At 30.1% G+C, this 16,841-nt stretch overlaps 1 protein-coding gene across 1 annotated transcript; it reads left to right on the top strand.

The window, feature by feature from the left end:
• The first annotated feature begins 101 nt into the window (after positions 1–101).
• On the top strand, positions 102–15,251 carry LOC134701583 (uncharacterized). The gene is made up of 9 exons (XM_063562716.1): positions 102–494; positions 4,539–4,663; positions 5,739–6,121; positions 6,478–6,531; positions 6,944–7,082; positions 8,869–8,984; positions 10,827–10,905; positions 11,130–11,485; positions 11,860–15,251. Exons 1-9 carry the CDS (start codon positions 427–429, stop codon positions 11,875–11,877), a joined length of 1,338 nt encoding a protein of 445 aa, XP_063418786.1. The 5' UTR covers positions 102–426; the 3' UTR covers positions 11,878–15,251.
• Positions 15,252–16,841: the final 1,590 nt, after the last annotated feature.

Here is a 16,841-nt window from a genome sequence, read left to right on the forward strand (position 1 = left end):
TAAAATATGACAACTTGTCTAAATAATGACATGTCAGATTTTTTATTCGTCAAGAGCGGCATAGATGACAACCTACAAAACAGGGGGTATATATATTGCTTGGTTCGTTCATTTATATGGTAATGTCTACAGTGTGTGTGTCTCATTAAGTGATCCAGGTGAAACAACAGCTCACCTATATGTTTCTACCTGTGTTTACCTGTTCGGAGCTACTTTGTTAAATTACATTTGCTGAGTTTCCTTAAAGTGGATGACTGTGGATTCTCTGACCATCTCTTTATCTTTTCATTTATGTGATGTGGACTATACAAAAACTAGTTTTGCTTAATAAGTGATTAAATATTTAAAAAAGTTTGATAATTTCTATTGGATTAAATTATATTATCAATCGTAGCTACTTGATTAAAAAATAATATTTCTGGAAATATGATACCACGCACGGAAAATAATAATAATTGTTTACCAGGTAGACGAAAACCAAACAATCGTCACAGGTATGTTGTTCTTTTCTTCTTTTTTCTTTTGTCTGTCTTCTCTAATTTTCTTATGGGGATAATATTAAACTCTCATAATGTATACCTTTTATTCTGTTTTAAGATTGAATGTCTCGTGAATACATGAAAAAATATTTGAAAGTTTTAAATTCCATTTATCAAATAATATTCCGCTTGCAAATTTAAAATATAAAAGGGCAGATATGACATCCTTGCTGAACTTATATGTTGATAATTATTACACATATATATAGGTTTAATGTGATAACTTGATTCACTTTACTTATCAACATAAAACAAATGGACGTTAAATAAATCAAATAATAAAATAATGATAATGATAGTATCTGCCTGTTGCACTTTTTCATCTGATATTAACAAATGTTAATTTCTCAACAATGTGCATCTGACAAAAAAAAGTAAAAACACGAAAATATTTCAAACGAATGAATTTTCTTGAATTTTAAATTATAAACACATATTGGCTAAAAAACACATTTACGAATAATATGGAAAACTGAAGAATTTTCTACAGTTTTAAGTTTCGAGCCATGCCAACGACAAACTAATCGTTTTAACTGAATCAGCTGATCAACGTTATTTTGGCAAAACTGTTCCTAAAATACCACCAGGAAATATTATCAATGACTTTTTGCTATCATAATTCATATAATATGAATGAAAAATTACCATGTATGCGGTCCTTGACATGATAAGAATTTTAATAAGTTGTGTATTCCTGTATTATATAAGATGGACGACTTATTTTCTTAATATATAGTTATATTAATGCAGCCGTCAGTTTTAGACATAGAGAGGCATTAATAAACAGACCTTGTAGCGCGATGAAACTAATACATAAATCAACGTCAACCTTCCTTCGCTATACTGGTATCACTAAGTATATATTAATCTATATTAAGACAGAATTCTAGGCTAGCACTTATGTAAATATTTGGACATATATAATGTTTCTGTAAAAAGATGAAGAAAATATGAAATGAGGGAATAATTTACAGAACTACCTAACAATACCGAAGACAAGACTATTTTTCTTTATCAAATTCACATGTCAAAAACCTTGCCATGATGCTTTTTTTAAGCTGACGAAATCTTCATAATTATTCTCGTAAATGATTGTGTTATTGGCTATCAAACCACATAAAGTTATTTTTGTATTCATGTATGAGTCATTATAAAAAGTTGAGAAGTTAATTGAATATGTCCCTGTATGCATATTGATAGCAAATGTCATACAAAGGAAAACCTATTACTTCTAAAACTGAATAACGTTAGTTAAGATAAAAGTCTTATTTCGAAAACTACCTATTAACAAACGTAACAAAACAAGTTGACTTTTCTTGGTAACAAAGTTGATTGCTGTGCAGTAAACAACCTAGCATAAATTTAGAGCAGAACACAATTTTTTACACAAAGGTTTGGTTTGAATTCAAATCTGTCATTTAAAGATGATAACATGGTCTTGTTATGCGATATCAGCTACGTTTACCTTTATAGAAGACATTCCAGAAAGTTACAAAATGAACATCAGCAATAAAAATGTTACGTAATTGGTATATTGGCTATTTTAGTAAATTTCATTGTTCGTGTTCTTCCAACACGTATGCTTTCTTTTCCAAAAGCTTTTACTTAACCGAACATGTATTTTATCTAACGATATGAATATAATTGAATCTTACAAGTACATGTATTTAAAATATACTTGTCCGCAATAACATAATCAAGATGTGAATAACCGAACATAATTTTTGATCTAACAATATGAATATAATTGAATTGAACAAGTTACTAAATAAGACCTGGTATCAGTAATATAATCACGATATGAGTCTTTAAAGAAAGTGTAGCTCACAATGTCTACTGTTTAAAAAAAAAGACAGTTTGTACTAAAATCGAAATTGAAATGCAATATGTTTTTGACATTCTTAATATGTTATCATGCTTATCCACACGGAAGTACAAATTTGTGTCTGTTCTATGATGAGAATTCAACTAATTAAATAAAGTAACATCTAGTTGATACTGAATACATTGTGACTGCAAATTACACCAAAGGTTAAAGTACACGTGTTTTATTGCCATTACATCCTTATCAAAATACTGGTGGGTGTTTTTCCTTGTATGATTTAAAACAATATAAAATTGATATACGCGAGTCTTTTTTGTGTCTACGTGATTGCGATTGTAAACTTTTAAGCTGCAGGTGGGTAATGATCTCCTAGTAACATACATTTTAAGGCGGCTAGCAGTTATCGTAAGGCAACATATATCATTGTCCTGCCGGAAGATCCATGCAGTCATCTGGATATGTTACTTTTTACAAATACGGTCCTATGTCCTATTAAATACCTCACGAGACAAGTCATGTCATACAGCTGGGCATTTTATTGGATTTAGCTTGTGACATATAAACATACCTATCTGTAAATGAGATGGTCATTACTCATTATTCAAATAAAGACAATACAATGCACATGATAAACGTTTCAGATGACAATAAGTATGCATAGAATCCTAAATTCTACATTATAGCGTAGGATTTGTACATACACAATTTTAAAACTTTTCCTTAAATTTAATTAGTCTACATTTGAAATGGATAAGTTTAATACCAAATCGTGTTTCGTCTGAAAATATTTTATACTAGTTTAATTTTCTAGAAATATCACAAAATAAGTTTCGCAGTAGCGTCTTTCTAGTAGGCCTCGCTTTGTGATTCGTGTTAAAGGACAGAGTATATAACGAAAGGGTAAAAAAAACCTGACAACACCAGGCCAAAAAAAAAGAAGAAAACAAACCCCCTAAAAACACAGAAACCTAAAGATTAAGTAAACACAAACGCTTCCAAATGGTATAATTTACCAAGTTACAAACATTTATATCATTTAAATAATAAAACAAAGACATAGTGTTTAATTCTCATATCGAAACGACATGATTGTTTCAACAAATACATGACTGTTTTGAGTTAACGGTAGAAAATGTCAATCATCCGATTGAATAATTTTCTGTAAATCAATACATACACATAAAGACAACATTACAGGTCTTGATTGACTAAGAGTAATGAAAAAGTACTTTCAAACAATGTAAATAAAGCACTTTAAATTCTCCCTCGCCCTGCTCGTCCGAATTTAAAGTATTTAATCTCTAAATTCAATAGGCTATAAGCAAAACAAACACAGATATAGGATTAGTTGCTCGCAGTAACATATCATTTTCTCTTGCGATAAAATATTTTATTTTACTTTCTACTACATATTTCTTCGATTCAAACCACTGACATATAAATCCATGACATATGACATTGTTTCTCATTCGCATCTTTTCTTTTCCCTCGGTTAATACCTTCAACGCCTGTACGTATGTAATAAACATAGCAGCAACTGTCAATTTACCAATGTGACCAACTTAAATTTAACGCAACTGCGAGCACCTTCGATAATATTACATTTAAATGCCAAACTTTATATAGTACCATTAAATCCCACCAGTAGAAACCGCCAAAACTTTCCTCGTGCATTATACACCCGACATCAAATTCTATAAATAGTACATACTGTTGCAGAACTAGTTCCCATCTATAAATAATTACCACTAATAGCAAACGGGAAAACACCAATTTCAAACGAAATAAAATATATATACATACACTAGGTTTTAAAACAAAATCCCAGTCAAATCCAAATTAAACCGCTGTCATTTTTCCACAATTTTTTAAGTAGATTATTCAGTCGTCATATTTGAGGTCTGCTATTCCCAATTTGGTAGTTTCAATTAAGTTACAAATAGATAATTCAGGGTTGTCATATTTGAACCCTGTTATTCCCTACTTAGTTATTTTAATCAAGTTACAAATAGATTCTTCAGGGTTGTCATATTTGAGCCCTATTATTCTCTTGTTAGATCTATATCTGTATCATTGTATCTATTTTTACCTTACTTCCATAACATTGTTATTATATTGGTTAAATATAGAATGTTATTATTTTATAGTTGTTTAAATTTTTCATTTTATTTAAGGTTAAAAAAGAGACTATCAACGTTACTCCACACACATGTAGCATTGATTTTACTGAGTACATTAGCTGTTCTTGACGCAGGATGTGTAATTGGTCAGATCATATCGGATATTCTGATAATGAAAGGTAATGTCTGTTAAATTACAAGTGAAATACATCACAATTAATCTGTCAATCATCGACCATTGTTTTTCTTCTGCTTTACATGAATGACTTATTTTCTGTTTGACAGCTGATATCCTGATCGATCAAATTATGTTGTTTTTATAACAATAAAGGCGAAAAAGTCATACCCATGATCTGATAAACATTAATAAGAACATGTATATGTGTATTGAAGCGAGACATATTACAATGTTTGACGTAACACTATTATAATCAGACTTTTTTCGTAATGTGTTTTGATTGTTATTTGATTTTTTATGTTGCAAGTAAACCAAAAGTATGTTATATGAATAAATGCAGATCCGCGCATACGCCATTGCGAATCCACCATTAGGATGCAATCAAACGACACAAAGACTTCATGACGGTTTCGTTTGTAAACCTGGTTTAGGTACTTGCATGTCGAAGGGTCTCCGATTTCTAATTTCATAAATCTTTTGAGCGAAGTACTACCTGCATCCAAGCGTCCTAGTCTAATACTTTCCCTGTCTTTAAATAACTGCAGTTATTCTTAAAATCAGTCAAGTGTTTACGTTTGCTAAAATTGAAGAATATGAAATTTAAATAATTTCGTACATTCGAAATGTTATTCTTAATTTACCTCCATCTCGAACGCTCGACCCAAAATTTTGAAGGCGAGTGATTATTAAGAATTAAGTATTTTTATGCGTCTGTTCAATACATTTTTTGTTATCATTGTGTATATAATAGAAAACTTCCATAATTGGTCAAACTTATGTCTGATCTTATTTGTAACGTTGATCAAATAAAATAACTATAAAACTAGACCGGGCGACTATAAAATTATCATCAATATAAACATTGCTTTCTAAGATGTAAAGAAAAATACTTAAAACCTACATAGAATACATTCTGTGTGCATTTATCTTTAGATATAATAGATCAAAAGCTTCTTCTATGCAATTTTTACACAAACATACATTACTTCAAGGTAACATTTCGCAAATTTCAGCTGATTTGATTTATACCTAATATTCTCGATGTATTTTTCATATCTGTTATTGTTAATTTACAGATGAACTTCATGAAAAGCAATTAATGGAGAGTGAAGCAAAGAAAATTATATTCGATTTATTTCCGGGTAGATTTAATAGATCTGGATACGATGAGGCGGAGTTTGAGTCGATACTTCTCATTTTAAGAGACTGTTTTCAGGAAGTGAATGGACCTGAAATTACCCGTATTCAAAATAAATTTGCCGCTGCAGTTGAAAAACAGCTTCATAAAGGTCATAACCATGCCAACCACCATCACCATCTACACAAACGAGGCTCTGCTGGAAATCATAAACATACTTTTAAAGACTCACATAAAATTTATACTCATCACATTCTGCACGAACTGACACATGCCTTTCATTTAGGAAGTTTTGTTATTTTAACCATACTTTTATTAGAGGTAATTATATTTCATATTTTATTTCTATTAAGTTTAAAGTAACATTGCACAAGTAACTCTTCGGTCATCTTTTTGTGTCTCCAATAAATTATTTCAGAAGAAGAGGTACTGATATCTAGAACAAAGTACGATAAAAGCGTTTACTTTTACAATTACAAAAAACAAATTTAATTTAAAATTGACTGCTTCCAATATATTTAATTGCTAATATTCCTTTTTTTATTCATTTGGCTTTCTATGACATCACCGGATTGCATTGCTTAATGTAATATGAAAAAATTTAAATGGTTTGATGTAGGGACGTTTCGTAACAAATTGCCAACACTTAACATAATTTCTATCTTGATTATTTGCAGACATTTCTAAAGGTTTTAGCAATGGGAAAGAAGTTCTTGAACCATAAAATAGAGGTAACTATTACATAGTTTTATTTGAAATGTTATTAGATATCAATGACACGCTTGCTATAACTAGCATGGAACTACGAACAACTGTCAGACAAGTTAGAGGTTTAGCTAGCCATATAACCAGTTTTAATCCTCTATTCCTTCGAAAATTGCGTATAGAAGCTAAGGAATATGACAGTTGTTTTCTATTTGTTTCATTGGTTTTTTTAGACTAACTTGTTGTTGTGCCTGGTTTTTTAGAACTATCCCATTTTCAGTTTAAACTTCGAAATTCGATATATTTTTAATATTTCATGTTAATATTTAATTGTTCATGAATTCAGCTAGTGTCGTATTTAACCCAATTTGTAAAAATTTAAGTATTTTAAATCAAATGTAGAAAGTATCATAACTGTTCGTCACTTTTCCATTTCAGGTTTTCGATGCGTTTGTTGTTTTAGTTTCTTGGATTCTTGATGTTGCATTCTGGGAAGGATTATGGGCGCATCCTGAAACGGAAGCAGCCCGAATAATGACAATCATTCTTCCATGGAGACTGGTCAGGATTGTTAACAGTAAGTATCAAACAAATAATCTCTAGAATTTGTACACGTCCATGGTGATTGCATGTAAATAAACAGATTGCAATTACATGACTCATATACTTGCAACATTGCATTAGTTGAAAATAATTATGTTACTGTTTTATCTCCGTACATTTCACGAATCACTTAATCACTTCAATTTTAAATTCCATTTTCCGTTCAGTTTTAAATTATGAAGGGTTTTAATCTAAGAGTAAATTTTTAATTCTAAAACAAAGGAAGAATGCATTTTATGCCTATTTGCACTTAATATTATTTCCACTTTTACACACTAACCTATAACGAAACCACATCTTAGAAGATCTTAATTGAAAAATACCATACATTTCAATGTTTTTGATAGACATTTCATTAGATAAAAGAGAAACAGTATTATTTTAAAATGATGTTAATGACCTTAGTCAACAAGTACATTTGATTTTTTTGTACATTTTATCCAATGGCCAGTGGCTACATGTCATCCGATAGTTTTATCAAATACGTGCATTAATCAGCTCGTGTACGAAACTAATTCCTTAAATACACTTTTCTTATAGAATACTCTAAAGGTGACATTTGCGACACTTGTCATGTTAACATTTTTTACATGCTGTTTGCATTTAGATGGGTCATTCACCATTAATTGGGACCGTAAGCAACATGCACATATTTTGTCTGTCTATGCTAGATTTTTAATTAATTTTTAACCCGATTTCCCCAATTTGAAAGTTAAAAGATGTAAGGTTTGAAAAACCACTCTTTACTTTTTCCACCAGTACCAAAGCTGGCGATTTTTTTTCTATGAAAATATGAAATACTTCAAACAGACCTTATAATATTAAAAATTCATCAAAATGGAAATTTATAAAATTTAGCAAACCTATAGCCTGTTATAGCTTACTATCTGCATAGTGTGTTATTTTATCATTGTTGAAGCCTTCCGTGAACCTGTATTAGCTTACATCTTTTGCTAGAAAATTGCGTCAGTAATTCTAAATACCTCTATATTAAAGAAAAGGTGGTGAAAAGTAGCATCTGGCAATAAAGACGGAAAAAAGTGGGAAGTGGGAAAACACTACAAAAAAGCTGTATTTGGGGAAATGAGTATCCCGATAAAACCTCTCAAATAAAATGTATCATTTTTATTAATAGTACATTGATGGGTGTTACTGTCCTTTTAGTTTGAACGTGTCTGCTTTACTTTTTAAATGAATCACTCTTCTGGAAATCATCCAACAGTCTTTATACTTTAACTCCTGTTTGACAGTAATGACTTTCTTTCACCTGTGTAGAAATACGACGCCAAATATTCTTACAGTTAATAATTTATTCAATTGTCATATACAAATTGAATTTGAAATAACGTAATCCTTTTTTATCAATTAACTTATTTTGACTTTTTATATATTTATACAAAAAAAATGTAGATGTAAGTTGCTTAAATCAATTAAATGAATAAATGATGTCGCTTTTTGTATGATGATTTTTTTGCTTTTTTCATTTTGAAAGAACTTGAATCCAATTCTTTGTACAAGACTTACAAGACAAGCAGGGGTTGACTCAGATACTTATACATTGACCTATAATGGTTTACTTTTATAAATTGTTATTTCTGATGGAGAGTTGTCTCATTGGCACTCATACCTCATCTTCCTATATCTACTTAAAACATTTAAGAATAAAGTAATGGGAGACCCTTATCCGGACTTTCTTCCATAAGTAATGCTCATAGGTTACTTGGTGATGAAATATTGTATTTTTTATTGATTTATTTCAGGTTTTGTAATGGTGATACAAGAAAAAGATCAAGTACAGCTTAAAATCATAAAACAACAATATAGAGGTTCAGTCAAAAGAGCGAGTGATATGAAAATGAAAGTAGAATTATATAGAGTAAGTATTATTAGAATGAAAGTAGAATTATTAAGAGTAAGTATTATAAGAATGAAAGTAGAATTATATATAGGTTTTTTTTTAGAATGAATGTAGAAATTACAAAGAGTAAGCTTTCGCTTTCATTTTTGTTGTTGTCCAAGGTGTATAAATTTTGATATGGTCGGATTGTCCTACTTATGCATGAAATATTTGCAACTGGACATTATCTTAATACACGAAGTCGTATACATCAATCATTTTTTAGTCCATAGTGCAAACATTTCAATAAGGTAGGATTGTCCTACTTATGTAAGAAATATTTGCAACTGGACATTAATTAAGTCATATACATCAATCATTTTATATTACTAGTTACAAAATCGGTATTTAAGGTCAAAATAAAGTTATTAATTTCTTCCATGCATTTGTCAACGTAATCATATCTATTTCTTGACTAGACCATAATTAATTAAAAACACAAATGAAAAGAATTTGACATGGTGAGTCATGTAGATAAAAAGTTTTAATTAAATAGCTTTGACATTTAGGTTAATATCGCTTGTATTGCTTTGACGAATACCTTGTGCAAATTGATCTGACCTATATGGTGTCCATATTTGTAAATATATGTCATGCCCAAAGGCTACTGCGCATGTGTGCCTAATTAGGTTTAGTTAATTAGATAAAATGTTGCATCCACCTGCCGTCCTATCTTGCTGATCAATGGAGTCTCAAGATTTTTTTTCAAAAAATGTTTTAAATTATCAAGACTCACAAATTGCATGATTGCATACGGTGTGAATAAAGTAATACAAGATTTGTACCCTTTAAAGTATTAATAAACCACAATTTACCTGTTTATTTATCTAAAACTTAACTTTTTCGGATTTCACAATGTATGCAATTTATTAGGAAAACTTTTCACTTATTACAAAAATCGTGTTGTTTTCATATTTGAAAAATGTACGAGTCATTAAAAAAACAAATCCTCAAAAGTAAAGTAACGTTTTCGTTGAATTGATGATTGATTATCGTCCAGTGGCAAATATTTCATGTGACATAATTAGGACAAAAAATGAAATAAAAAAAGTAATAATTTGTATGTATTTTCTCTTCATTTACTTTTAATTAATCATGCAATATCATTTCCAAATCCGTGTTTAAAGTTGTATTGCTATCTGAGTCTCATTGCGTTAAAACTTTTGTGTATCTAGCAAAACTATAATGATCGCATTGCTCGAAACAAATACATAAACAGCTGAAATGAACAATTATGTAAATCGAGTATTTATTCCTCTATGGTGATTACAAGGTCAGCCGATAATTAGTGTATTTGGTATGACAATGTTTGTATAATTCATACAAAAATAACTTGACAATATCTAATATATATTACAATGTTTAACATGATATATCTAAGGCATTTACTTATTATTTTATGTCTTATTAATATGTGTTATGTTTGCCAAAGGCTAAAGCAATAAAAAAGTAATTAATTTCTCTGGTGTTGAATATACCAGTATAACATTAAAGTAGACGTTTGTCGTAAATGTACATCCATATATAAGTAACCGAATTTTTCATGTTTTTATAGATATAAAACGTTTTTATTAATATCTATCATTTAAACATGTGAATTTATTGGAACTAGTAGAATTAGAGCTTACGTGACCTCTTGTTCCAAATAAAAATATAAGAGTCCATTCCTAAATATAAAAATGTTGCATTAGACAATCTGAAAACAACTATTTTAAATGATAACATGTAGGTACGATGTAATATTTAAGTATTAATGTTCCGATTGTTTTTAATTGATTTTCAAGTTTTCTGAAATTATGATTTTTTAATTCTCTTTTTCAGATGGAAATGCGTCAGCTACAGAGTTTATGTAGACGTAGAGGTGCTTCCGAAAAAGAAATTCAGACATGCGCTCCTGAAGGTATGTTTTTAAACTTCCATAAATAATGATGTTTTATCCGTTTGCATTAAGTTGGCTTAAGTACATTTTCTACCTGTCATTTTAATAGATTTTTCAAAAGGCTTTGAATTACTAGACAAAACGAGAAAATTCATTGTAGAAATTGAATAAACCAAAAGCAGATAACATCAAGCACTGGTAATTAAAAACAAACATGACTCAATTTATATGTAATCTATTTTTAGGTAAGCGAAGACGCAGCAGCTTACTTCCTGTTTTAACAAGACTTGCGTCAGTGGGTCTCCTTGGCTCAATGACAAGTTCAAATGATTTAACCAAGGAGGCAGCATCAAATGATACGTCTGATGAAGAAGATTCTGCATTAGATATGAACAGCCGTCCAAATAGTAATTTTAGTAATTTTAGTAGTGATTGCTACAGTTTAGCACGGACTATATCAACCGGTAGCAGTGTTTCTGCTATAGCTTTCCCGTGTAGAGGAAGTGTTGAAAATTTAGTGAAAGATAACCCAGCATTTACAGAAGATGCAGAAGACGTACCTCCTAATTATAGTGAAATTGAGCGGGAAATGAATGAAGAGGTGGGTTCAAAGTTATGAACTTATAAATTTAATTATCCCCATTCACAAAAGATTAATTTTTAACACATATGTCTGCATGCTATTCATTTTGCTTTAATATTTTATGACAGGTCAAGCTTACATGTGCATGTAATATTTTATGTGATATTTAACGCCTTTTTTGCTCGTGATGTGAATTTAACTAGCTGTGCTTTGGGCAATTGTCAAATTAAAAATCGTGCAATATTATAGTGAGCCAATTTTACAATGTAAATTTTTGACATTGAAATTAATTTTGATCTTTCAAATTTAAATTTGGTTCTATCAAAAAAATTATACAGTACTGGACGCTTTATAACTGCTTTACTAACCGAACACATTTTTTTGCATTGTAGGAAAACACTCGACTGTAGACTCAAACCGGAAGTCATTGTTGCACTTTACTAATTTGGATACGGTATTAGAATGGAATGAAAGTGTTTGAACGCTTAGATCCTTAGTCCCTTATTGTCTGTCGGTAGATTGTATTTGTATCTTTGAATGATCAGATTGTGTTGTTCTACCCGAAACTTGGCATGAGACAGCAACCGCTCGACTCGTAGATATGAATAAGGAACAGCATAATGAAGACACGAGTGGTATTAACTTTAGGATGAAAAGTTAACTGAGAGAGACATCGAGTACTCTTCTGAGCTTTTGTCAACGTGAAAAGTAAAAAGACAATCATCTTAACTTATATTATGATATTCTCTTTGTATTCATCTTTGCTTCTTAGTTTTTTTCCATCCAAATATCATTATAATGCACATTCTTTTTTCGTTTATATATGCATTCCATTTGATATTTCATTATATTAAAAAGGCATTGATAAATATTGATCATAGATTTCATTCAAGGTAAATAAGAAAAATATATTTTGAATATTCATTTTATAATGTGATAAATTGAAAGGTCGTTCTAATTTTGATTAAAATAAGCACGTTTTTTTTGTGTTTTTTTTTCAAAAAGATAAAAAAAAAAAAGAATTAACATAAGTACGAAAGTTTCTGCTCGGATAACGTTCATTCACGCACGACTACCCGTTTCATTTTACATTCGATGAAAGTTTAATATACCGGTAAAACTATCACTATTAGATAGCGTTTTGTTTGTTATTTTGCAAAAGGAATGCATGTCTCAACGATCTATATTCCAAAATATATGCAATGCTTGCTAAAACAATGTTTTCAAAGCATTTGCGCTTATTGTTGCTACTTGGAGGATTTTTCAAATGTTATTCCTTTTTTGTAATAAGAATTTTTTATCTCAGTAATTTATATAGATTAATTTAGTACTATTATCGAAAGAAGGTGTATATTTGAACATGGAATTAGTTTGGTTGAAAGTACAATGCCTTTCTTGATTTTCAAGGTAGAAACTAGCAAAATTTTGTAAAAATATTTGATTACATCAATCTTGGCTGAAAGTCGCCAGAGTACACAAAAGAAATTTTTAGTTTTAATGGTTTACTTTCAAGTTTTTTGTTGAGACAAGGGGCGATAATTTCCCGCTCATTTTTCAAATGAAATGTGTATCTGACCTATTTGGTCTAAATAAAATTAATTTGATCAATTATCAGTATTATTGTGTATCATTTGATAACAATTGATTTACAAATATGTGTGTTTACTCATGTGTATATGTGTAGCGCGTGTGTATGTTAATGTAAGATATTTATATTGTTTGTTTTCATTTTCCATCCATTTTTTTGTTACGGAATGTATGCATAGTTTTCATCCCTTAAACTACATTAATATCTGCCACTTCACCTCACCACGATAGCGTTATTATATATATAATAGTCAAATTCATCATCACAAAAATTAATTTGTCTTTGGGTATACCAGTAGAGGACATGTGTATGTAACTGTTTCCCCTTTTTGTAGTGTTTTTTAATACTTAACCCATGTTAAATTTTTATTAACTGGTACCTATTCTGAATAAAAAATTTAAAAAGTGTTTCTCTTGCAGATGATTTGGTAAAACGGACCTCAACAGTGCAGGACCATATTTTATTGTATAAAACAAAATATAATTTCGATAGTTTTTCTACCTGTTTTTAATCGACCAAGCATATTTTCTCTTATTTTACTAGGATAATTGCTGTTTAAACATAAATGATTTCTAAATACTGGGGTTTTTTTAAATGGTCATGAATTTTTAAACTATCTTAATAAAGAAAGTATAATTTGGGATAAATATTGGCCCTGCGCCAACACGGCTTTTAAAAATGGTAGCTGGATGACTATTTTGACTTTGGCGTACTTTATAAGATTTGTCAGGTTTATTCAAAATAGGCTAAATCCGCAGTATTTTGACTTATTTGATCAACAACACGAGCTTTGTCAAAATAGTTTTTCTCATCGCGTAGTGTATCAAAAAGTACTAAAATTATCAAATTTTTCAAAACATATTTTAGTTTTAATATGATATACATTAAAAATTGACATTTCGAAAACCTTCTGCTTTGTTTTCACAGGAATACTTGCTTGTTCCTAACTTGTCAGGTCCGAATACAACTATAGAGCAATCTTAAATTTTCTTGTTTTCGTTTGATCTTATTTCTTTCAAGGGGGAGGGGGAAATAAATGCAAGCAATTATAAAATACCTCTATGTTAGCTTGAACAAAGAACAGTGTTGGATGACATTTATTATTCCAAAATAATATCTATATTTGTCCCATTAAAAACTTTAATTGTCTCTCAATTGTACTAAGACAATTAGTAATTTTATGTATTAGTTATTAAGGTCATATATAGGAGGGTCCGGATGGGGTATACATATCAGAGAATAAACGACACTATGAATACAAAATAATGTAAAGTTTAAAGATTAGAAACAAAGAATACTTTCATAAAATAAGGTTATAAGTTTAAGAGAGATGAAATAAAATCAGAATAGGTTGTAACGCGGTTCTAGATTATAAAATAATTGACAAAACACAATGAGCAAGGAATAAAGACCCTCTCCCCTATCCCTACCCTCATATATAAATCAATTTCTTCAAGTTTTATGTGTGTGTTAGGTTACATGCAAATTATTATGAAAACTGTTATGCTATTTATCATCTGAATTTAGTGTACATGCATTGTATGTTCAAAGCAGTAACATGATAAACAATATCTTTTTTATTTTTCTACTTTAATGTTTAGAATTTCACTCGCTTTGTAGTAAAAGGAACTTTGCTGACTTTGCTGATTTCAATTAATTCTTTTTAGAGACTGTTTCGAAATATATAAACACAATTTACTTTTTTGATTCTTTGATTATGTGATATTCCTTGAAAAATCTTTAAAAAAATCTTGAAATTGCGCACAAAAATAACCATTGAGAATTGTGACTCCCGTTACATCCCTGAGCCGTTTTTTGCCTCAATTAGCGCGAAAGCGTTTATCCCGTACTCTTTTACCCTCGAGTACAATTTCAAGTAAAACATTCGTTATTACTCTTACTATTCAGTTCGAGTATCAACGTATACAAAAAACGAACAACAATCTTCTTTTATATATATATGTTGAAGAAGATAAATTAAATTTCAACGTTATATTTCAAACGTCCTTAACAGTTCAAAAACATATTTTGGGACAGTCTCAAAGTCAGGAAAAAGGGGCGAAAAAATTCATATTATGACTGTGATATCTAATTTGTTACTAATGATATTTGATTTCTGTTTTTGTTTTACTCCTCATGGTAATCATTAAACCAGATATTAATGCCGTTTTGAATAAAAATACAAAAGTAATTATATATGTTTCGTTTATTTATTTTTGCTTTATATGATTTCTATATTTGCTGATGAAGCAAAAAATATTGTTCAAAACAGGATTCTCCAGTATAGAAACAAGGATATAAACTTTAATATGGTTGCTTATGAGACAATTATCGACTAAGGTCCAAAAGAAATTGATGTTGGCTAATATACGTCACTGTACTGCATAAAAAATGAGTCAAAGCCCATACCGATACCCCTACTGGTGGACTGTTAGACCACTAGGGTTGTACATGCAAAATAGCCAGTACTTCGACACAAGCATTCAAAAACGAAATGTAGTGTTAGGTACCACCTTAAGCTATATTTTTCTTTTATTTTGATGTACAAGCTCTTTATCTTATGATAGGTTTCTGATGTTCAAACATATTGACCTCGAGAATTACTGAAGGGAGATTCATTGCTAAAATGTGCATCTGTTGCAGAAAAATGAAAACCAAAACTAAAGATCTTGTAATCGAAAAATGTTCCTTATATTCTTTGGGAAAATATTATTCGTTTTCGGTAACGCATATAAACAAAGACAAGTAGACTGCAATGGGAAATATGTAATTTTTTTATGCATTTTGGAAAAGATGAATTTAAGTTAAGCAAACACTGGCTTGTTGCAATATATTTCTATTTAATGATTGGTGGAGGAAGCTGAAGTGCCTTGAGAGAACCCCTAAAACTGACACCTGGATAAAGATTGGCCCGGGATTCCAATGCAAATAACTTACCACCTCGGTAATACAATAGTTCGACTACGTACACCACTCAGTAAATACACTCTTGGTCAGTACTATTTGTCTTTTCCTTTGTTATGTCTGTCATAATTTAGGAGCCTGGCATGCATATTTTATCATTGGTTGCTATCTGCTAGATATGATTGGAATCTGTTTATTGTTAAACTAGTATAAATCAGTGTTTCTTTTTTGAACTGTGTCTTACTCTGTCACCTCTTAAACTATTCGGTATGAGAAAAAAGTATAACAAATATACCGCACTTCAGTGAAAATTCAAAAAGGAGGAGGTCCATGAAATCTGATAAGTTCAAACGTTAACGACCACCGAAAATTAGTGAAAAAGCTTTCATAGTTCTGAAATTTTGAGTTTTGCTTACTGCTTAAGGTGGTACCTAACACTACAGGGAGATAACTCTTAAAATCATCAGTACGTTTGTGTCATCTATTTTCAAAAAATTATTCTAAGCTTCTATGTTACATAGATAATTTTCAATCTGTTTCAGGTAAATGCTTAAAATACATTGATGAAACTTGACTTTTACAAACGTATAACTGACTTAAAGAGTTGTCTCCCTGAACCAAGGTCTACCTCCTTAAGGCAAAATAGTTACCTGAAATTGTTCATATATTTGGTCCTTATAATTGATAGTTGACTCTCTAAAGCATTCATACCATATCTTCTAATATGTATAATGCCTCTTAGTACCAGATTAGTAGCACAATTTTTAGACAGAAAGGTTAAAGTCCCGTGATAAAGGTAGTCAGTGCTTCTACACTTTGATGTATTTCAAGTTATTAGGAATCTTAATGATCTCACATGTTGAGAATATAGAAACCTAATGT

This window comes from Mytilus trossulus, unplaced genomic scaffold, assembly GCF_036588685.1.
Source record: "Mytilus trossulus isolate FHL-02 unplaced genomic scaffold, PNRI_Mtr1.1.1.hap1 h1tg000247l__unscaffolded, whole genome shotgun sequence".
In the NCBI taxonomy this organism is placed as follows: Eukaryota; Metazoa; Mollusca; class Bivalvia; order Mytilida; family Mytilidae; genus Mytilus; species Mytilus trossulus.